Below are 24,283 nucleotides of genomic sequence, written 5' to 3'. Positions count from 1 at the left end.
AAGACTATATGTAATACAGTGATAATTCAGTATGGGTGTGTGAACGCCTGGTCACAGATCAATCTGCTAATCTACACCTGGGCTCGATTGTCTCCTGACAATCAGGAGACAGTAAATGATATCAGGACGACAGTAAAGTGTCAGTCTGTAGTCACTTATTTCCTCTTCACTGCTTCACTCTCAGCATCAGAGCGAGAGGTCTGTCTGGCGCCAGCATTGTTACTGCGTTGTCTTATCTGCATCCCAGCATCAGATACCACTGCAATTTAGAGATTGATTGTAGTGAATTGAATAGACCCGAGATCAAAAGCCATGGAGATCTGCTGAATGTGAATCAGTCACAGGGTCAGCAGGCCTGCAGAGCAGCCCCCTGGGACACGCCCCCTGGAAACACCAAGCCTGTCTCACACATTCAGTGCATGATGAAATCGACTGCAATTTGACTTATGTGATCTGGGGAGATTCACTGGAATTTTAACATTTTCATTATCTCCCATGTTTATTTTCCAAGGATTGTATATCCAACATGCCATGCATTCGGTTGAAATGCCCCCGACTCAAGCCACAGGCCTTGCAGAGATCCACTCGTACAATCTAGATTATTTATTATGATGTCTAATAGGAATAATACACATTCTTCTGTTTATTACACACAATAATGCAACATAAAGGGGGAGGTGGCGGGGGGCGTGGTTGTCTCATCCCCCAGGCTCGTGAATAATGTATGCAGCTCGCAGACCCCGCCCTCCTGTTGAACTTGTGTAGCTCAGTTGGACTCGAACACCAGTCAGTCGTGGACTCAGCTGCCGCACGGCTACTGTGTAGTACACTTTTTCCCGCAAGCTTGGATCATAATCGAGAAGAACGAATCCTACGGAAGATAACAAATTTTGGGGGAGGAAATACGACTAGGAAGGGATCTTCTTATGAATTGGAAAACCCGTGCTCCTGTTGATTTGGAGGTGTTGGTGTTGCATGTTTAAATCAGAGGAGCGCATTCGTGCCGTGAGGCGGCCAACCAACTAATTCACCAACACGAGCGGAACCAGTGCGGAGGCATGATTCTGAGACGGGGCTCAGAGGTCGCTGCTGCTGCATTCTACCTTCGTGCCTTTTTGCTCTGTTTTCTTGCGAAGGTACGTGGATTTATAGTTTTTTTTCTTTTTTTCTCGCAAACTTTTTGGAACGCTTTGAGTCGGTGCACGGCAAAGCGGCGCAGTTTTTGCACTCCTTGCTTAACTTAAAACTTCAAACAAACAAAAAGCATAGCTGTTAACCACGTTTGACTTGCAGAGAAAGTACGCGGGGGGTTCAGGGGAACTCAACTCGCCTGTTGCAAAGAAGTGCAACTTGCTCCACTAGTGTGATTTCGTGTTGTAATCTGAGGTCCGTCCAGGTGTTCCTCAATTTGTGTGAAGAACACAGACCTCTGCGAGAGGATATGTCATTTAATTATTTACTGCAGACTTATGGTGAAAGTTATCCAGTACACTCGAATTGTGCTTCTAATAAATAAAATATCAGAAATGGAAGTTATTCCTCGTGCTTGGTGGGGGGCCCCCCATCCTGGACCCACCACCACGACTCGTCTCCACTATAGGGGCCAATGCAGCGTCTCCACTGGATAACGTTTTTGCAAAATCGTGTGCATTCAACTCACTGTTTTGTTGTGTGTTTTTGCTCCAACAGGTGTCGGAGGGATCGGGGCAGTTCGAGTTGCAAATCTTATCGATGCACAACCTGAACTCGGACCTGCTGAGCGGGCTGTGCTGTGCGGGGGGCCGTGACCCCGCGGACCGTGCGTGTTCTCCTCGGGACCAGTGCGCTATGTTTTTTAAAGTGTGCCTGAAGGAATACCAGTCTCGGGTCTCCGCCGCGGGGCCCTGCAGCTTCGGGACGGGATCTACACCGGTCCTGGGGGGGAATACCTTTTCTATCAAGAGCACGGGCAGCAGGAATGAGAAATCCAGGATTGTTTTGCCCTTCAGATTTGCCTGGCCGGTAAGTTTTTTTTAACAACACAATTCAGCTTCTTCTTGCGATCTTATATTCTGGAAAACTTGGGGAAATATTTTTGCTTCTCTGCAGAGACTGCAATTACTGTCAGTCAGTCCGTTCCCCCGCAGACTAAAAGCAAACAGGGTTTGTCTTTAACACTGTCTAAAGTTGATAGGCAGCCCTCTGAGTAGGACCCTTGTGGCCCCTCATTATCCAGCAAATTAACCGCAGGTGTTACTCTTTACCTCCTTTTTGTTGTATAAATCCTTTAAAATCCTGTCTATACAAATATACGCTACATTATTCAATAAGGGAACCTTTGTTAACACAAATTACACAACTCAACACTATATTATACTTAGTTTATATATCTCCTTCTCACTGGTCCAACATGGTGTCGAGTAAGGAATTTAGGTAATTATAAGTTGAGGGTCCGACTTTATTGCCCTATACAACTCTAAGAAAAGTCTCGCTCCGTCTGCAGAGTAATAGCGGGAGTCGACATGCCCGTGGGAGCGGTGTGGTCTCACTCTGCGCGTTGGGGTGATGGCTGCCCATGCTGGAGTCGTGTTTTTTTTTTTTTTTTTTTTTTTTTTTTTTTTTTTTTTTTTATATATAAATAAAGAGTGTCGACACGGTGGAGCCCATCACCGACTGTGTGCACTGTGCAGCCCCCATACCATGGCTCATAAACCCCTCTCTCCTACAGTACTGTGCAGCCCCCATGCCATGGCTCACAAACCCCTCTCTCCTACAGTACTGTGCACTGCAGCCCCCATGCCATGGCTCACAAACCTCTCTCTCCTACAGTACTGTGCACTGCAGCCCCCATGATGGCATGGCTCACAAGCTCCTCTCTCCTACAGTACTGTGCAGCCCCCGTGATGGCATGGCTCACAAACCTCTCTCTCCTACAGTACTGTGCAGCCCCCATGGCATGGCTCACAAACCTCTCTCTCCTACAGTACTGTGCAGCCCCCCATGATGGCATGGCTCACAAACCTCTCTCTCCTACAGTACTGTGCAGCCCCCCATGATGGCATGGCTCACAAACCCCTCTCTCCTACAGTACTGTGCCTGATGGTGAAACGGCACACAGTCCGTCGGTATGCCGTGTCCAATTACATTTGAGCCTATTCTTATCCCAACCTGAATGGAAGTTCCTCTTGTGAATTTGTGTGCATTGATGATCTCAAGCAAGTCAAATACAAACGGACAGAGCTGGAGTTACTGTTGTATAGCTGCTGGGGAGTTTGAGCTCACATTAGTATTCTGCATGCATGCAGGTTGATTTGGTGCAAGGTTTAAAGACTCCTTTCCCCCACTAATTAGGCCTAATTTGGTATAGGCCTCTGCGGGGACACGATTTGCTTAGCTTGTTTGATATGACCTATAACTTTTATTTGCCCTCCACTTAGACACTGGCGCCTGACACCTTCTTTTTATTTTTTATAAACACAAAGGTTGCTGTTTATGTTCACGCTATGGCAACGCCACGCAGCGTCCAACCACATGACACCGATGCCAGCGTGAGGTTTCATCTCACCGAGCTGAAAATCATTCTTAATTGTTAAAACAGCACTTGGATATGGACATGGGAATGGAACACACAGTTAACAATTACAGGCTGCGTTTCGTTTTTGGTCAAAGTGCTGGTTCTAAAAGGCCATGGTGTGTATAAATCTCTCTGGGGGTTATTGTAGATGGATGATTCTGTCATCATTTACTGACCAACATTACGCCTCCTTCTCTGGTTCCTCATATAGCCCTAGTATGTCTCGACTGCCACATCGCTGTGCTCCTGTTTCCCACATTCCCTGTTGTAAAATATTGCAGATTCCCATCGTCCCCGAAAAACGTGCTCACCGATCCTGGCCTTTAGATGTCAGCGGTTAGAGATGTATTTCTCCCTCGAGGCAGGGGCCCATGTCATCAGTGCTACTCGAACTTACTAAATCCAAACCTCTCAGGGAATGGACACCCATTCAAGCAAAAACAAAGCAAAATGATCAGAATACCAGTACATTGAAATTCCAGGCCGACGTGTGTTTTATCATGCATGAAACCCATGCGGGTTGTGCATTCTTTCTGCAACATCCAGTGTTTAGTTATTTAAACGCGTTTTAGTAAGTTGGTCCGCTTTGAAAAGTCTTGAGGTTCAGATGGTTTCAACTCTACTGTAAGAGACGGAGAGCATGTTAAGTTCCATGGTTGAGGTTTCTACTCTAGGCTGCCAGTTTAATGGATTTGAATATGGATTAACAGTAGGCACATTCTCACCCATGGATGTGTTTTAAAAACCTTTAACAGTATGTTGATTCACATAATGCATGCTACAGTATACAGTATGGATAGCCGTACTGTTCGTATATGTACTGAGACACGAGGACTGTGTTCCTCAATGTTTACAACGCTTTACGTCGGGCTTGCGTTCGTCGCCATCGTTATAGTTATGATGACATCACTTTGTGCTTCTCATAACACGTTTTGGTCATCGTGGACAGATGGCAGCGCAGAGCGATTGGCTTATCGGGTGCTACGAGTTCATGTCCCCCCCCCCCCCCTCTCCCTTCATCCTGAAGTTGGCCTCTTGTCCAGGCCTGGGCTCTTTGTTTAAGTCATGCTCGGTTGGACCTGAGGCATTTCATGGCTTTAACCTTGCCACCCACAGTAACTGCTGCACTTAATGAGGCTACCCACATGTGCTTAGATCAGGTAGGGCAAGAGCCAGACCTCTAGCCAGAATGTCTCCGCAGGGACATGTTCTGCCAGGGTATGGAGTTGTGATCGTTGCACAAATTGTTCAGCTTTCTCTCCAGTTTCTTGACTATTCCCACTCATTTCTCATGGCTTTCTCCTTGTTTTCCCGATTCTCGCTCCATTATGTCCCGCTTTTGTGTCTCTTCTACTGCATTCCTGAATCCTAATAAGGGGTTCAGTTCCAGTTACCGGCTACGGCTACATACTACAAGGACAATCAGGGGTCCGTGCTTCAGCAAGTCTAACAGAATTAGAACGTAGATACTGGTTGATTAATAATAATAATAATGATTCATTAATGTGGCTAATTTGGAATATAATAATTAAAAATTATTTTAATAAAAAAATCTTTGATTTTAAACCCAGGCAGCCAAAGCCTCTCAGAATGCGCCACTTGTACTGGGTGGGTCAGCACCTCTCGAGTGGGCCCACCCATCCACTCTGAAGCCTCCCAGTTTATCAAGCAGGGACAATGGCATGACCACAGTGAGGATTACAGAGCACAATAGAGGTGCTCCAGATGCCAGCATAGGGGCAAGCATCAGCGGTGAACTCCACCAGCGACGAGGTTTGTTCTAGGGATGGGCACAAATAATGTTTTTTCCAGGTTGAGTACTCTCATGAATTCGTTCATGAGTACTCGTTTAGGGAAATCTATTTTTAGAAGGCATCTTAAAGAGCATCACGCAATGCGCATACGCTACCAATTTTATTATGTTTAGCTCCGCGGCGCAGACATAAAAATGCACAGCAATATACCCGATACTTAATGTGTATTGTTGGGTGATTACACGACCTCCACTCTGTCTGTGTGCAGCAGGTCTCTCTGCTCATGGAGGCACGTCTGTAAATGCTATGCAAAGTGGTCACATGTTGTTGGCACAATTTGGAAATGCACAAACCGCTGTTTTAATCTTTTAGATAACGCTGAGCTAGCTGTATTCCAACACAACAACCTTTTCGCTTCAATAACTACAATAATGTGTCCTTGTCCAAAACCGGAAGCTCACAGTCTCATATCTTCCACTGAGGAAATGGTTGCAAACTGTACAGCATATCAAACATTATGACTTTCACTAGCCTTGTGCTATGTCCTATGTTGCCCAGTCGCATGCAAACAATTTAAACTTTTGATATAATGGTTTGCAACCATTTCCTCACTTGGAGGAGAGTGAAGAGTTCCTGAAGTCTTTTGACCATTCATGCTGCATACTGTACATACAGAGATGGAGTAACATCAGTCATTTCCCCTATCTTTTCTTCTCTGTTCAAATATAGTCCTGGCTTGTCTGTTAAGACCTGGGGATAGAAAGAAAGGACATTTACCTTGTCAGCCTGCACCTTCTGCGTCCATTACCCTACATATCCTTTTATTCACCGAAATAGCCTAGTATTTGTACTATTTGGAATGTTATAACAATACTACTTGATATTGTATGGTAAAACTGTAGTATTGTAATAACCAGAGATGGATATTTAATTTATCCTGGCTGGTGTAGTACTCATACTACTTTTTGTTTTATAAATGTGTGGTATATCCATCATTGATTCTCGAAGAGTTTTAATCTGTAGCAATTTGTAAATCAGAATAGGTCTGTTCTACTTCAGTATTTTTTTTACAGCCACAAAAAGAACCATCTCTTATTTACCTGTTGTCTAGTCTTTGTATCAAGAGCTCAGTTGTTACCCATCGTCTAGTCCTTGTATCAAGAGCTCAGTCGTTACCCATCGTCTAGTCCTTGTATCAAGAGCTCTTTACTTGACATCTAGTCCTTGTATCAAGAGCTCAGTCTTTACCCGTCGTCTAGTCCTTGTATCAGGAGATCAGTCCATCAATAACAGTGCGAATGTATCTCTATTCCTGTTTTCTCTTTCTCTTCAGTAGTGGTGGTGGCGACTACTCGTTTGTTTGCGTTTGGATTGCGGATTGGGCCTTTTTACCCTTAAAACTAAAGTTAATGGAGACTGTTGTGAAGTTGTCAGCCAGATAACCCCCCACCCCAAGAAAAAAGACAAATCCTTGAGTCCCTTCCCTGCTGACAACCCCTAGCCAGCCCTCCTCTAAAGAGCGGGGCTGGTGTCAGCGTGGCGGTGATTGATGATCGTCGGCCCGGGCAGAGGGTCAGGTGAGCTGCTTGACAACAGTGGGTTCAGCCTTGAGGGTTAGCGTAGCTGGCAGCTGCTGGAGTAATGACATGTTTGCTTTATATAGGCCGCTCTGATGTGGCAGTTAAGTGCAAATTACTCAAGTGAAAGAGAGAAAAGCGTGTTATTTTTTTGCCTCCTCTCTCTCCGTACTTCACTTTTTAACAAGGGGCTCCTTTTTTTATGCTCTTGCGGTATCGTTTCTGTGTGGTGTCGTGTGACTACTCCTGGGATTAATTTTTATTTCTTACTGGGAATGATATTCATCCCCACACACATTAGAAAAAGTGTCAAATGTATCAATCTTTTTAGTTTTTCTCTTTTTTTATTGGAGTCACCTGTGCTGCTTCAAAGTTTTAAGTTTTGGCAGCAGTGTTTTAATTCAACCTTATTTAATGGTCTCGGAGGAGAGGTGCTTGGCTGCTTGTCAGGTGTTTTTCTTCTTGGTCCTGGGGCTGGAGGTTGGTTGGTTGGTCGGAGCATTCGCTCAGTCACTTCCTCGAGTCACACAGTTGGCTGAGCCACAACTCATCATCCAGACTCAACTGCACACCAAGCACCTACAAAGAGCTAGCATGCTTGTTTTCTTCTCTTTTATTGATTGAGTCGGAAAGCCTAGATTGAGACTGAGTAGACGTAGGAGAGGAGGTTCTGGTGGGATCTGATCTCAGGCCAGCAGCGGTACATGCGTCTCCAGGGGCGAGGAAGGGTCTCGGAACACCACCTCTTAAGTGTTTCCAGTTTGAGACACAAAGGGATCACATCTCTGTTTCCAGCTCTGTGGTGTTAGATGGCGAACTCTTTGAGATTCTGTTATCAGAGAGAGCTTCCTCCTTATCCCTGCTGTGTGTCAGAGAGAGTCTTTTGGTGAAAGGTTCTGATAGCAGCACTGTCTTATCTCCCAACCCGTCACTGGATGAAGATCTCTTGGTAAACAAGGCCTTCCTCCTACTCCCAGTTTGGAGATTGTGAAAGTCACACGGTTCGTGACCAGGCCTGAGCTTTCTAGCAAACACGGGTGTATTACTCTGCAGTCTTATCATGGCCTGATCTAAGAGAGATACTGCTAATGTGATGTATTCAGGAAACGCTAATACAGTAGGTCAACATCCCTTTTGACTACATTATTTACGTTCTCTTGTAGCTGAACCAATGCCTACCAGGCTAATGGGCTATGTGATGTTGGCATAGGCTCAGGGGCTTTCTACACAAGCGCTGGATTTAATGTAACCATGATTGTATGTGCGCAGTTGCACTGTTCGGGCACACACAACCGGGGTTTTGCTACACTGCAACCGCGGTCTTTGAAAACCGGAGTCCAGGGTGAAGTTTTACGCACATCCCGGTTGCAGTGGGTGTGTGTGGGCATAGCAACTAGGGGTGGGAATCACCAGTTTAATCACGATACGATATCGATTCTTTGGACAACGATACGATATTATCCGATATCACACAGTCTGCCACGATACGATACGATTCGATTCAGGTGCCTGCGATCGATATGAGACGATATTATGTGCCCATTTAATACAATCAGTAACATTTAAATCAACAAAAAAAAAGGCAATGGAAATATCATGACATTTTTATTTTTGAGCTCTTCCAGACATTTAAATGAAAAACAATCTATTGTTTTTAATACAAATAGACCTGTTCACTGTTTTTGGTTCATTTCTTTTTTTTCTCGATATTAATATCCTATTCACTGTCACAGAGTCAGAGCTGTATTTTGGCTGGAAAAGCATATTGGGAGTCCCAAGGTGCAGTACCGGCCAGATCCTGTTAGTGGGGCTATCCCCGAGAATGCACCCTCCCAGTCCACACTTCTCTCTGCCTATGGCTCTGGGTTAGCTTGTTAGCTCACGCTAAAGTAACGTTATCTTCGATCTTTAACGCGACGTGGGCATAATGGAGTGACGAGGATTGCAAAGCAGGTTAGATGCATTGGACCCGTTGTGGAATAAAACAGCAGGGACATGTTTTGGGTCACAGAATAGGCACACTAGTCTTGCTCTATTGACGCTCTAGACGCTACTGATGTTAAACGGAGTTTGAGTTTCACAACACTGGGCGCGGGGCGATGACGTCGCCATCGCCGGATTTTCAAAATAAGAGTATCGCAATATGAATCTATCTTTTTACGTGGCATCGATCCTATTTGATTATTGATAATATATCGATCTGGATCGATGTATCGTCCCACCCCTAATAGCAACCGAGGTTATTCCCAGTGTTTACAGCAGAGCTGTCGCAATTATTTCCCATGTTCACGGCAGACTATCGCAAACAATAGCAAGTTAGCAACCGAGCACAGGGTTAGAGTGATTAGAGCAGAGCCAGCTACACCAGTGTTTACAGCAGAGCTGTCCCAAGTAGCGTTATATGAAAATGATTGTAACAAACTTTTGTTTGAAACGTATTGTTGAAGAGTGTTGTGATCGACTGATGTCTGTTGTCGCATTCCTGACCCGACCAGAGTAAAACCTGTAGCTGCGGCTAAACTAAACTCATGTGTTGTCAAGTTATTGTTATAAGGAACCCAGTCCAGACTGCATCCCTTTAACAATTGTTTGTATTGAGCCGTATTGTATTGTACATAATTCAAATAAGATAGTTGTTGTTGACCGGTATGAAAATATTCAAGCACAGCAAACGGTAGGCTATATTCGGCATGCACCGCAAACAGTAGGCTATATTCAGTAATGCCAGGTCAAAGTCTATGCTGCTCAGTAAAACTGATGGTTCAGTAAAAGCAATGGATCAGTACCTGATCTCGGCTGATGGTGAGAGTTTAGTACGTTGTGTCAGTATTGGCGGTGAAACCGTGCATCTGGCTGCCTCCCTATTCCCTACTAAACGAGAACCTAAACTAAGATGTATGGGGGAAGCAAAACCCCAAATCAACCCCAAACACCACTAGTATAAAGAAATGATGGAGGAAACACAGCCCTTTATCGAGACCCCTGTCTGTTTCCTCTGCCAGTCCACCAAGCAGACATTCCCCGCCCCTCACCCCGCATGCATTGGAATAGTACATCAATTGGCTCCATCTCCAATCTGGTATATCGAGTTATAGGAATTTACTGTTGGCCGGCCGAGTCCTGACCATTTGTCCTGCTGTCTGATGGGGAAGGAGGGGGGGAGTGGCTGGGGGCATTCCCTGTCTCTCACCGCGTACATTGCAATAGTACATCAATTGGCTCCATATCCGATCTGGTATATAGAGGTACAGGAAGCCTGTCTGTCCGTGCGTTGGGTGAATTCCCCTAACAGAGTGAATCTAGTAGTGTTTTCTGGTATTTTGAGGTATGAGATGGTCTGTGTGTGTATGGGTGAATTCCCCTAACAGAGTGAATCCATTAGTGTTTCTTAGTATATGTAGGTATAGGACAGCCTGTGTGTGTTGGGTGAATTCCCTGAACAGAATTTATCCAGCAATGTCTTCTGGTATAAATAGTTTCAACATGACGACAAAAACAAACCTAAACCAGCATTGTAATTGGAGCGAAACAGTGTTGCAATTCCACCTCCCATGTGCGTGAGACACGATATCCGGGAGATATTAGCCACTTGTTATTCATCCTAGGGCTGGGCGATATGGCCAAAAACGTTATCGCGATAAAATTATAAAATTATTTTCATATAACTCGATATCGATAATTATCGTCGATATAATGTCTGTCAAGTTTAATTAACTTCTTATGCCCGGCGGCGATGGACGGGCTATTAATAGCATAGATATATATAATAGACTTGTTTTGCTGCTGCGAATGTTGATGTCGTCATCAGTCCGCGCACGATAGCAGTTAGCCGACAAGCGGAGTATCTCATGACAATATACTAGATATTACCCTAAAATACTCTCTTCCGCCCCAATATATTGAAACAACGTCCACTGTATACCCCACACTACTATAAACGTGGCCTCAGAATTCACGCAACACACATACTCGGCACGTAAATATATAAAATAGTGCCGTGCAAGCTAGTTATCCTAGCCAGCCTGTTGTTTCTAAGCAGAGTATCTCATGACAAATGTACTAGATATTACCCTAAAATACTCTCTTCCGCCCCAATATATTGAAACGACGTCCACTGTATACCCCACACTACTATAAACGTGGCCTCAGAATTCACGCAACACACATACTCGGCACGTAAATATATAAAATCGCGCCGTGCAAGCTAGTTATCCTAGCCAGCCTTGTTTACTACTAGAGTCCTACCTCTCTACCCAGAGGTGCACCGCGGGTCTCCTTCACTGTCGGCCATCTCCTTCACTGATTGGTTGTTAGTGTGTGTACTGATATCCAAGCTTGGAAAATCGATATATCGAAACTTTGCGACCACGTTTCATGTTTATTTCGAGGAAATAATTTATCGCGATAGTTATCGTTATCGTTTTATCGCCCAGCCCTAATTCATCCTCACCGTTATCTTTGTTACAAGGAGAACGAGTTAGCTAAGCAGTTTTGTCCATATATTATAGATGTATGATTCTGTTGGTTTGGAAATGTCCACACACTAGCTAGCTAGCATCTTTGCCACAAAGTTCAGTAAATAGAAACAAAACTACCTCCGCGAGACCAATCGCGAGCCCGTCTGATTTCTCACCAAGTGAACCCAGTGTTGCAGTGGAAGTATAGGACTGTATGTTTGTGTCTCAGTGTTCTCTAGTACACTGGTTCTCAAAGTGGGCTCCTTTAGAGGATTCCAGGGGGTCCCCAGCTAAATTAGTAAAGGTTTAATTTCACTAATATTTGTATTGACTAGAAGTTTAGCCACACGAGAGGATACAAGTAAGTAGGGCTGGGCGATATGATGATATTATATAAATATCGGGTACAGTTCATTAACGATACACTTTTTAAACGTATCGTGGATATCGTGATGTTTTGCTCTCGCGTTAGAGGCCGCCGCGGCTGAGATGAGACTTACAAGCGCAGTGCTAAATGCTTTCCTCTCCCTCCCGCAGAAAAAAAAGTCAGTCACACACACACCAGCGTTTCCATTAGCCGGTAATTACCGGTATTTGACCGGCAAAATCTGTTGAAGTCCGACATATTTAATCTCTCCGGTCATAATGTCCGGTGAAAATAATTCCCTCTAAGCACAATTTGATTATTTGAATTGTATTAAAATAGGCTAAAATTAAATAGCCTATGCGATGAACGAAACAATCATTACATTTGTTTCATCGTTGCTTCACCAAGCAGGTCGTCTAATAATGACAACGGTGTGTCAGCGCAAGCTTAGTGCTGGGTTTACGAGAAGCATGCAGCTGCAGACCCACAGAACCCACCAGCTTTGCCGGCACAGTGCAGTACTCCAATTCAGCCATTGCAGGGTTAGAAATTAACATTTTTTTTCAAGGGCTTTTTTTGCCCCCCTTAATTGCTTTTCGGGGGCTTTTTTTTGTATTTCGGGGGCACAACATTTTTATAATGAAAATTAACAAAGATTATAAAACATTGTTGACACTTTTTTTTACAGTCTTCGTCCCTATGTTTGATAACGTAATGTTAATGTCTCCATATATAGGGCTCTACGCTAACCTTTTTCCCAAGGAGCACATGTGCTCCTAAATAAAATGTTAATAAATAAAATCTAAATACAAATTTAGGAGCACACAGAAATTTAGGAGCACAGTGACAATTGTTCAAGTAACACACACACACACACACACACACACACACACACACACACACACACACACACGATGTGTGACATCATGGCTTGGTTTCATGTTTTGAGGTACCTTCAATTATCTGTAAATAATACATACATACTCTATCTAAATAGATTACATATTATTGTCCCTGAGTGAGGGCAAGTTGTGTTGTTGTCTTGATATAATAACCGGTTGCCTCTGGATCAATGAATGTATAATATTGAATAATATTATTAGATATTTAATTTTTAACATCCCTAATTCCAACAGTCAAGAGGCTTGTTTCAAATTGATGAAAAACCCCACACACGCAACGTTTGTGAGTATAGGCTCTGGCCAGATCGATCAATGAAATACGTTGCGCGCTCAGCGCTGTGGAATGAAGGAAATGCGCATCGGGATCGGATTTGGATGTTATTCTTTTGGAGTTGTGTTACAAATGGAATGGTCTTTCCCCGCCGAACACAAGTTACTTAACGTTACACAGCCAGGTCGCGCTATGCAGATGCTTAGCTTGCTAACGTTAAGATAGCAGTGTAATGCTTGATGAGAGCAGAGCGCTCTCTCTGTGTTCGCAGCACCTCTCAAGTGCCTGGAAGCATCTCCCTGTAACACGCAGCGGGCCCCGCCTCCCTCCTCCTTGGAACAAACATTCCACCCAAAAACTGAATTTCAGTCCAGTTTCAATCTGAACTATTAACAGCGGAGCTGTTTTGTAATTCTTCACAATCACTCATCTGTCTCGCACACTGCAAGTAAATGATTTTTCCGGTTTGCACACACACATATTATTAGGGGCAATACGAGGGAAATGCTCGCACTGTAGAGCATATATATAATTAGTAAACTGTCGGGGGCTTTTTTTGCCCCCCTTAACTGATATTCGGGGGCATTTGGTCAATTTTCAAGGGCATTTTGCCCCAAGCCCCCGTTAATTTCGAACCCTGAGCCATTGGCAATTCAGCTGTTGGGTGGGGGGTGCTGCTGAGCGGTCCCCAGACCGGACCTGAAAACACCGCTGCTCTGCGGGTCTGCAGCTGGATGCTTCTCGCAAATCTAGCAGCAGCAAGCTCGCGCTGACAACATTATTATTATAAAGTGAAGCAACGATGAAACAAATGTAATGATTGTTTCGTTCATCGCATAGGCTATTTAATTTTAGCCTATTTTAATACAATTCAAATAATCAAATTGTGCTTAGAGGGAATTATTTTCACCGGACGTTATGACCAGCACCAAGTCGTTGGGAGGTGGAGATATACATCACGCAAACCCAAGATAATGTTGCCGTCTCTCTGCCAAATTTCTCAGTTCTTCTCTTGATATAATTAATACAAATGTCCAATATAACGGAATTCGTTAGCTCATAAAAATGTGATTATAACAGACTGCCGTTTATTAATGTCGGGCAGACTGCCCACCGACACCTCAAGTCGGCAGCAGCACGAAGTCTCGAGGGACTTATTTTATTTGGAATATATAAAAGTAGCCTAGTTTTAAGTTAAAATATTATAAATGCCTTGAGGATGTCATTCTTTATATAGGCCTATCAATTGTTTTTAAGCTCAATAAACTCTGACCGGAATTTATCCCATTTGTCCGGTAGATTAAAATCTACCGGACACTCAGACCGCCAAAAAAAAATCTAACGGAAACCCTGACACACACACTTGCCCAAATTACGTCATCTACACGCACATACACGCACGCAAGCGCACACACCTAGCCAGAGAGGCGGTGGCTCGGTGCTAGGGAAGCCCCTGAAACCCAGAAGTATTGATAAGCTCCGACGTTAACGGTACTGCTATCGGTAGTCTATGAGCGGATTAGCTACGGAGCTAACAGACTAGTGTACCATCCATCTGCGACGCAACAGTGGACACGGAGTAATGCTAACGTTATGTCGAGTTCATACTACACAACACGTATGAACTCAACATAACGTTAAGTTCAAGTTCAAGTTTCAAGTTACTCCGTTTCCATGAAGTGTTTAATTAGCAGAAATCTGTTGTTGAAAATTTTACGTTAACCGGAAATGGAATGCGAGGACAGGAAGCCGTCATTAAATCGTTGTAGTCATATTGTAGTCTTTTAGTCTTAACTAAAAGATTTTAACAAAATAAAAAGCAGCAGCACTATTGGATAACTGAGTCATGTTTGCTATGTATTTCTTTCTTTAGGGGAGTAGGACATTTGTTTCACAGTTTTAGTATGATGTTTTATAGATGGCTAGGTTAAACAAAGGTTTTTGTTTTTAAGAGGGGGGGTTTGATTTGATTGGATTGAAGTTTATTTCAAGTATGCAACACAACAAAGTACAGATATAGCCTTAAGCCGTTCAAATAATAAATGTATAGATAAATAAATAAATAGTTACAATATATAATCTAATAATCTAAATATAATCTAATATATAATCTAAAAAACAAAAGGCTAAAATGCTAAATATATAATCTAAGAATCCAATAATCTAAATCTAATATATAATATAAAAATGTGCATGAGTCTTTTGTCTTTAATGTTAGCTTGCAAACTCAAATACTGTTTTGGTAAACCTCATAATGAATGGGGAAAAAAGGAAAAACATTGTGATGTGTATCGCTGAAAGGTCAGAAAATATCATGATATCATATTTAGGCCATATCGCCCAGCCCTACAAGTACAAGATTTCTCTCCACTGTTATCTCCCCACCTACATTATAGACTATGGAATTCTGGTATTTTTATAATTATATTATATATATAAATTATTTATTCTATTATTATTTATTTATTTGTTCTCTTATCTTGTGACCACAAATGTTATTGTTATAGTCTGTTAATTATTATATTTACTCCTTCATTAATTCTTTATATTAATTATTATTGTGTTCAACTTCTGGTATGTCTTGTTATTATTATTTTTTTTATTGGTCTTTTTCCCCCTCCATTTTCCTCCGATTTTCTCCCATCCCAATGTTAGTCGTATGCCAATTCCCAGTCCCTTCCTGATCGCTGCGCACTTACCCCCCCACAGTCAGATCATCTGGGAGAGTGGAGGCTACCACGTGCTTCCTCCGACACACGTCCAGCCAATCACCGCTTCTTTTCACCTGGCAGCGCGGATTCTCATTGAGAGGGCGTAGCGTGTGGGAGGACCACACTATCCCCCTCACGTCCAATCCGCGCTTAGCAGGCGCCCCGACCGAACTGTAGGAGTCGCTGTTTACAACGACCCGGACCCACCCCGCCAGCTTCTCCCACCCTCTGATACAGCCAATTGTATCAGTGCAGACGGCCAGCCAAGCTGGTGACAACCCCGGAGCTGTGAGCTGGATTCGAACAGGCGAATCGAGCTCACAGCTCCGGGGCTGGTGACGAACGCAATCTCCGCTCGGCCACCTAACCGCCCTTGGTATGTCTTGTTATATCATGGTATGTGAATTTATTTTTAAAGATTTGATAAAAAAATATATATATAGTCTATGGGATTCTGGACTAAATCGCATTTAAAACAATGGTCCTCTTAGATCGGTTGTGATGTTGAAGAACCAATGCTGAGGTCTCTTATCTGTCTCTCTCCCCCTGTATGTCTGTCTCTCTGTATGTCTGTCTATTTGTCTTTCTCTCTTTCTATGTATCCGTTTCTCTCTCTCCCTCTCTTTTATGTCTGTGTGTCTCTTTCTGTCTCGCTCTCTTGTCTGTCTGTGGGATTTTCCCCAGAGTGAGTCCAGCAGTAATGTTTTTCTGTCGGATCAGATAGGGGGATGTTGTTTATCAGTTCTGCTGTCTGTTGGTCAGTGTCTGGAAGGACGACCGAGATAAGAACAGATATGTTTGTCCACAGAGTTGCTGTGTGTGCGTGGGTATGTGTTGCTGTCTGCCTGTGTGACTGTGTATTTAGGTGTGTGTGTGTGTGTTGGGTGTAGATCAAAGAGAGGTTGTGAGTCAGCTGGGGAGCTTGGGAAATGTGAACCTGGCAGTGGCGGACGGTTGACCCTATCCCACGCTCCGCCCTTTTTTCTTGACCCCCCCTATCATGAGAAGCGCTGCTTTCCTCGGTCAAGCTAGGAGAGCGGGGAGGAGCTTGGGACAGGTCAATCCAAAGCTGATAACGGGCCAGGAGTTATGGACTGTTAGAAAACTGAGGAGGCATGCAGTGTCTCACTTTTTGGAAGCAGTTTACTCTAGACTGTTATTCAGGCCTAGAGGCCTTTTTAAAAGGGGGGGGGTAGGCTTGACCTAATTTGTGATCAAACTGTTGTATGGGTATTGGGTACTATGGGGGTCACATGGGTACTATGGATGTCACATGCTTAGGGATGGGTATCGTTAGGATTTTATCGATACTACTACTCCTATCGATACTGCTTAACGGTTCGGTACTTTATCGATACTCTTATCGGTTCTTTTTGATAATTTTTTTATGATTTTTATATTTGCAGTTGAGAGCATTGGTCATCTCCCTACAGTAAAGATTAGAAATGATTGAATTATTGTAAATTTGTGTGGAGTGGTGGGAATAGCTGCTTCAATAATAACTTATAACAACAACAGACAAGTTAGACAACTATGTATACAAAAAAAACGATATACACTGAATGATTAGTTGTTACCTAAAGTCCTTGGACTCCACTGTAGAGAACGGGTGCAGGCCTTTGACAACAAACTTTGTCACAGCCCTGTGACACTCGTTCACCCTATCCTCTGTCATCTTTCCTCTAGCTGCTAGGGAGAAAGGACTTTGGGTGGTGGAGGTAGAGGGAGGATGTGTGGTGGGCTCACTGGGACACATTGGTGGCTGACCTCAGCTTGACGATCTATAAAAAGTTTTTAGATTGTAGTATTTGTAGCTAAACAATTATTTTGTTTATTAGCCTATTTGTAATAATTCGTTATTAGCCTAGGAAACTCCGTATCTTGGCTTACCGGCTGCAGTGGACGTGGATGCAGATGGACCACTGCGCGCAAGGCAGTCGAATACGGCGCATTTCTGCAAACTAATATAGTGTTTTGCAAACAAATGTTTTGATAGATTGCTCGTATTGCCACCCTTACTGGCAAATGTTTTGTTGCACTTGTGAACGCTTCGCTCTATCCGCCATCACGACTCAGTCCATGCAGAGCTGTCTGTGTCTGTGTGCAGCGCGCGTCAGCACGGAGACAGCGCTGAGATGCTTCCAGCTGCAGCACATCAGGTGTGCGGGGCTTGTATGCGCTGCGGTCTGACATGCTGCAGCTGCATACTATTGACAGCGCTTTCATTAAGGAGTACCCGTATGTATGTGTAGCGCGACTCGCGAGGAGTGTGTGTAATAATGACTCGCTGCGACTCGCTTCTCGTGCAGAGACAGAGAGAGGAGAGATCGTTCGCAACTTTTAAATAATAATAATAATAATAATAATAATTTCTCTAGAGTATCGATAGCAGTACCGAGGACGTCGGAGCTTATAAATACTCCGGTATTTTCTAATATAGTACCGTTTCCCGTTTAAAACCGGGGTCCGGGGGGCATCCCTACACATGCTATCATGTTGCTTTCCGGCTTCAGTTACAATAATATATAGGCTATATATATTATACAGTAGGGGTGAACGGTACGCATTCGAACCGTACACCGTTCAATACGACCTCCACGGTTCGGGGCATGCGTGTATTCAGGGCACGAAATTAACTTTTTGACTCACCGGACAGTGGCGGGTAGATGGGAAAATTCTACCTGCCAAGCATATTTCTTACCGGCCAAAAGAAATACGTATTTTTGTGTTGCATATATATAATTTTTTTTCAGTTTCAAGTAGATAAGCTATTACGTTGAAGAATACACACTTAAAGAGGCCAGAGTAACAGTAACAGTGTATTGCACTACCAAAGCTACCTAGCATGTCCTATATGCCCTGTAAATACAGATACCGAGATGTCCCACCATGTTACCTGTTACCTGTAGGGCTGTCTTAAATACTTCGAAGCTTCGAAGCTTCGTTCGATGGCACAAGCTTCGAACATTTAAAAAAAAATTGAAGTTTAGAAAAAAAATCTAAAAAAAATTCTAAATTTTTTTTCAATTTTTTTTTTTTTACTTCAGTGTGTGTGTGTGCATGGTGCCATTGCGTGGGGCCGGGGGACAAATACACTGGAGGAAAGTAACCCAGCTCAGCACTGCCCAAATTATATCATCACTATTGCCTGTTTGAAGGATATCATCCTCAAACACATATACACCACCTACACGCCTATTCTCAGTCCTTGCCCCACAATGGTGGAATTAACTACCCACCCCAGTTAGGACAGCCGAATCCCGTCCAATCTTTCGCCGTCGACTAAAGACGCACTTCTTCAACCATTATCTGAAATAAAATAAAAAAAATCGAACCCTAACTAACCTTACTGTCATGCACTTGTCCTAATAAACTAACCTACACTGTAACACGCAACACTTTGATGAATATTGTTACTCAGCTGATAAGAGTTGTATCCTTCCTGATGACCTGTCGTACAGAACTTATAAGTCGCTTTGGATAAAAGCGTCAGCTAAATGTAAATGTGAATGTAAATGTCTTGTAGAATTCCACACATAAGAAAGAAAGAAAGAAAGATACTGGGATGAATAAACAAAATAGGAAATAAAATGTAGAAATGCATGCAATACATAAATAAATATGAATCTCCATATATGAAATAGAACATTTAGATAAGGTGCTACTGAGATGTTTTGGTGAGTTCTTTGTTTTTTTGTGGAAGTAGCCCTTCTTAAAATGCATGAACATTCACTGATAATTGGTCTGTAGTGGAGTCTACAAGGTCTACATTGCCGGACCTTGTAGACTGACATAATTCTGTGCATACCGTAATTCCTCTAATAGTAACCCCGGCTTGTATTTGTTTCAACTGTAGCGGGTACCAGGCTTGTATTAGGAGGAGGCCTGTATAAGAGGGAGGCCTATATTTCAAATTTTCAAACTGATCATAATGAATAAATCAACATTTTGTGTCAGTTTGAACCTAGTAAAATGTACTGGGTTCATTTATTGAAACCAAGTACTGTATGAAATAGTAAACAGTGCAATTACAGGTGGTCACTGGTCATTTCAACGTTTTCAAAGTGAAATCAAGTAACTAGCTCAGTATGCAGCTCAGTATATTAGTAACCCGGCTTGTATTAGGAGGCCGGCTTATAATTGCTTAGCTCAAGAGCGCACCCGGCCATTAATAGAGACCCGGCTTGTATTTGAGACCCGGTTACTATTAGAGGAATTACGGTAGTTTAGTCTACACAGGCCATATTTCAAATAATCAAAATCTTACTTCATTCATCTTAAACATTCTTGATTTGGGGGATTGGTAGTTCCCATGAAATCTGAAGTTGTTCAAACGACAACAGCGATCCACCTTGAATTAAATCACACAGCCGTGTTGGCTGCGTCACAGTCACGAAAGGGGCTACTTAATTAATTAATCCAATCCACTTTATTTATAGAGCACATTTAAAAATAACAAAGTTTACCAAGTGCTGTACAAGTCCCACAACACAAGATAAAAAATAAAAAAAATATTATATAAAAATAAAAAAAATTAATACATTTTTTTTTAATTCGAAGCTTCGAATTAAAATCGAAGCTCGGCCCCGAAGCTTCGATTGCCAAAAAAAATTCGAAGGTCAGCCCTAGTTACCTGTTTATTGCACAATGTTGTTTTTTATTGGATTCTATTATACATTGTTCCACTGTATTGCACATCGTTGCGGGCAAGACCACCCGCATTTCATTGTATACTTGTATGCCGTGACAAATAAAACTCTTGACTTGACAGAGTTAAATTTGTACTCTCTCTCTCTCTCTCTCTGAAGTCTAAACTTCACAACACACAATCTAAAACCCCACCCTACCTCCCTCTCCCAAACCGTTCCTGCAACAATTTTTTTTATGTTGCATGATCATGTACATTTATTTTGTATTTTAACATTTAAATTTAAATATCAACATTATCTGGCAATCCTCAGTAAATAGTATACTATCAAACTCATGTCATCTGGTCTTTTCAGCGCACACACACACACACACACACACACACACACACACACACCAGGGTTTCCGTTAGAAAAAATTGTTGCCGGTCTCCGTGACCTGCAAGATTTCAATCTACCGGACAAATGAGATTAATTCCGGTCATAGTTTATTGAGCTTTAAAACAATTTATAGGCAGACTATATAAAGAATGTCATCCTCAAGGCATGTAGATTTATAATATTATTATTTAAAACTAGGCTACTTTTGCGTATACAGTCATTAATATATTCCAAATAAAATAAGTCCCTCGATACTCCGTGCTGCTGCTGACTTGAAATAAAATAGACCGCGTATGTGGGCAGTCGGTCCGACACTAAACAGCAGTCTGTTATAATCACATTTTTATGAGCTAACGAATTCCGTTATATTGGACATTTGTATTAATTATATCAAGCGAAGAACTGAGAAATTTTGCAGAGAGAGACGGCAACGTTATCGTGGCCGGGTTTGCGTGATGTATTTCTCCACCTCCCAACGACTTGGTGCTGGTCATAATGTCCGGTGAAAACAACTCCCTCCAAGCACAACTTGATCACCCGAACCGTACCAAAACAGGCCAAAATTAAATAGCCCATGCGACGAACGATTCATTACATTCGTTTCATCGTTGCTCCACCAAGCAGCCGGTCCAACAATGAAAGCTGTTATCAGCGCGAGCCGGCAGCAGTTAGTTTGCAAGAAGCATCCAGCTGCAGACCCGCAGAGCAGCTTTCCAGGTCTGGGGACCGCACTGTGCCAGCAAAGCTGGTGGGTTATGTGGGTCTGCAGCTGCATGCCTTCCGCAAATCCAGCAGCAAGCTCTCGCTGAGCGAAGCAACGACAACAAACGCAATGATTGTTTCGTTCACCCAACTCCAGCCCATCCAAATACAATTCAAATAATCAAACTGTGCCCAGAGGGAACTATTTTCACCGGACACTATGACCGGAGAGATTAAATATGTCGGACTTCAACAGATTTTGCCGGCCAAATACCGGTAATTACCGGCTAACGGAAACGCTGACACACACACACAGAAAGGGCTCCTTAATTGAACAAGTAGAGAGAGGGATGGAGAGAGAGCCCCGCTCCCCCTTTCCAACCTCAGCTCAGCTGTTTTCTGTCTGAGCAGGATTGGCTAGTTTAGCTTAGCTAGCGGCTAATGTTATTTTCCCCCGACGGAAATGAATGACCTAGGATGCCAAGCTTATTAGAAGCATTGGAATTTACACTGCACATAGAAACGGCATGGGGGAAAAAAGCTGGGACTGATTTAGTTCGCAAAATGCGGCCAAAGCACTCTGGAGCTATGCTATATCATGTCTTCACACACGGGCGTTTGTCACGTTTCACAAGCTGTTGTTGTTGGGCGTATACGTAGCTACCGTCCTTGGGCTACTTCTGATTGGTGAGCAATGAGAGCACAGCACTTCTGATTGGTAAGCATGACTGGCATGCAAAAAAAATACTTTAATCAAACTCACTGTATAACGTATCCCAAATCGCAGGCTTTGCGATTTGCTAAAGGGCGACTGTCGTAAGACAAACACACCACAATTTAAATAAATGTACATTACTATTTTCATTTTGTTACCCGTCACGTGGCGGACAGACCTCTCAGTGTCACTCGCCAAACCTAAAAGATGCCCGCCAATGGCTGGCTCTAATTTCGTGCCCTGTGTGTATTGTTTGGTTATAATGTTAGCCGCAAGCTAGGCTAACGTTACGCTAGCTGCAAGCTAACTAGCGTTAGCCGCAAGCTAGACGTGGAGTCACTTCGCTGTGTTCCAATAGTGGGGAAGGGGGGGGGGGATAATATTGACGAGGCTTGACAACAGAGGTTCAAAGATAACTTCACATTTATTGGCTGTTGGTTTATATTATATCATCAGGGCTTCTCCTTCCAACGCAGTGTTACTGTTGACTATTTACTTCCTCGTGTGACGTCACTTCAAATACGGCTACCGGGACACTCAAATAGCAAAAGCGAGTCGATTAGGTACCATGCAGTGAAAAGCGGCATAAGAGAATACTTCATAATGTTTCATGTAATTAAAAAGTAAATATATCGGTGGCTGATTGGCGCAGTGGGCAAGGCGCTCGCCACTAACGCAGGAGTTGCTGGGTTCGAGCCCAGCTCTCGCCGTTGCTACCGGCTGGCCGGTCGTTCATACTAACAGAATTGGCAAGTGTTAGAGGGTGGGAAAGCCGGTGGGTGGGGATTTGACGTTGTGGACAGCGACTCCTACAGGTCGGTTTGGTGATGCCGGTGCGACAGAAGCAGGAAGTAGCGGGGGCAGCGTGAGCCTCCCACGCGTTACTCCTCGCCACTGAGTTCGAGCTGCTGCGGTGAAAAGATGCGACAGGCTGCCTCCTCGTGTACTGGAGATAGTGATGCACCGATGTGAAAATTGTGGCAGATACCGATAACCGATATTACTATTGCTGTTCTGGCCGATACCGATATTTACAGATGTCGATATCTCTGTATAGAAAACACTTTTTTATGATAATCAAATAAAGAGCTATTTTGCAAAACAAATTTTTTTTGTACTTTTGTAACTTATTTTTGGTAGAAGACTAGCCCAGGATGACTTATGCTGCAACATGCTCCATGTTTAAACAAGTACAAAGTGCACGGAGATCACTGCTCTTTCCCCACATCAGGCTGCCGGTGAGGCCGTTTAACCGCCCCAGTGTCGGGAAAAGCACGTTACCAGACTGTCTGTAGAGGCTACTGGGGAGGCAAGGAGACTGGGTCAAGACCACAAGCTTAAACAGGGTGTCTGGATCTGTACAGAGTCCAATACTAAAAGAGGACACCTAGAGCCATGTGTAATGTGGCAGAAATGTAAGCAAAGCAACTAGAACAGGGGTCTCAAACTCGCGGGCCAATTGCGGCCCGCTGGATGATATTTTGCGGCCCCCTACTTGACATCAAAGTGTAGTGTTAATGCGGCCCGCGCCGCCGCGGGCAACTTGTTGCGCGAGTTGGGCGTTTTATTTAGTTTATCACTTGTAGGCTACCATAGCGCAGGCTCATGGCAGCAACGTTAGTGGTTGAAACGTGATTCCGGAGTGATACCAAGTAGAAGGAAATATATCCTGTCTGTCATCAGTGCGTATAGCAGGTATCCTCGAAATTCTCTGCTATCTCCTCTGCACTGCTCCAACTGTCTGTGTCTGTCTACTGCTTTGGTCCAATCATATTCAGCGTCCTGTCAGCATCCCCCCCCCCACCCACAGTCTGCGAATCAGAGTAGGGCGGGTCTTCACGGAATGCGTGTTGTCTTTCAACGGGTCGGAGTCAGAGCGAGAGTTGACAGCGCATTTACAGGTAGTCTAATCTGCAGGTACTGTAGCGAGTAGCATAATTTTTACCAGCAGGCAGCTAGTAGAAAAATATGGCATGTTCAAAGATGGCCAGTAAAATACAAGTCGACGATGAAAATCGCTGCAATTCAAAGGTGAATGGACTGAAAAATATGCGTTCATCCTCCCTCCAACCAGCACAATGTGCCAAGAAACGGTAGCTCTTGTGAAGAGTGGCAATTTGAAACGCAATTTGAAACGCCAATACGAAACAAAACAGTTATTTTGATGCAACCTTTCAGCACTAAGAACCACAAAAATAAATGGAATGAAATCATCATATTAAGCTGCAAGCAGAATTATTGTTAAAG

At 43.4% G+C, this 24,283-nt stretch overlaps 1 protein-coding gene across 4 annotated transcripts in view; it reads left to right on the top strand.

Moving 5' to 3' along the window:
- Positions 1-869: 869 nt before the first annotated feature.
- Positions 870-24,283, top strand: part of jag1b (jagged canonical Notch ligand 1b) — a 124,314-nt gene continuing 100,900 nt past the window's right edge. For all 4 annotated transcript variants that reach the window (XR_014620107.1, XR_014620108.1, XM_084321790.1 and 1 more), the window contains exons 1-2: positions 870-1,136; positions 1,690-2,001. Coding sequence is in view for 2 of the 4 variants with exons in the window: in XM_084321790.1 (XP_084177916.1) it covers positions 1,059-1,136; positions 1,690-2,001 (390 nt within the window). In the remaining 2 variants the exon portion in view is untranslated. The remainder of the gene's footprint in view (positions 1,137-1,689; positions 2,002-24,283) is intronic.

Source organism: Notolepis coatsorum (genome assembly GCF_963971535.1).
Source record: "Notolepis coatsorum genome assembly, chromosome: 9".
Taxonomy (NCBI): Eukaryota; Metazoa; Chordata; class Actinopteri; order Aulopiformes; family Paralepididae; genus Notolepis; species Notolepis coatsorum.
Note: the sequence above shows the minus strand (reverse complement) of the source record. Positions and strands in the feature narration are given on the sequence as shown.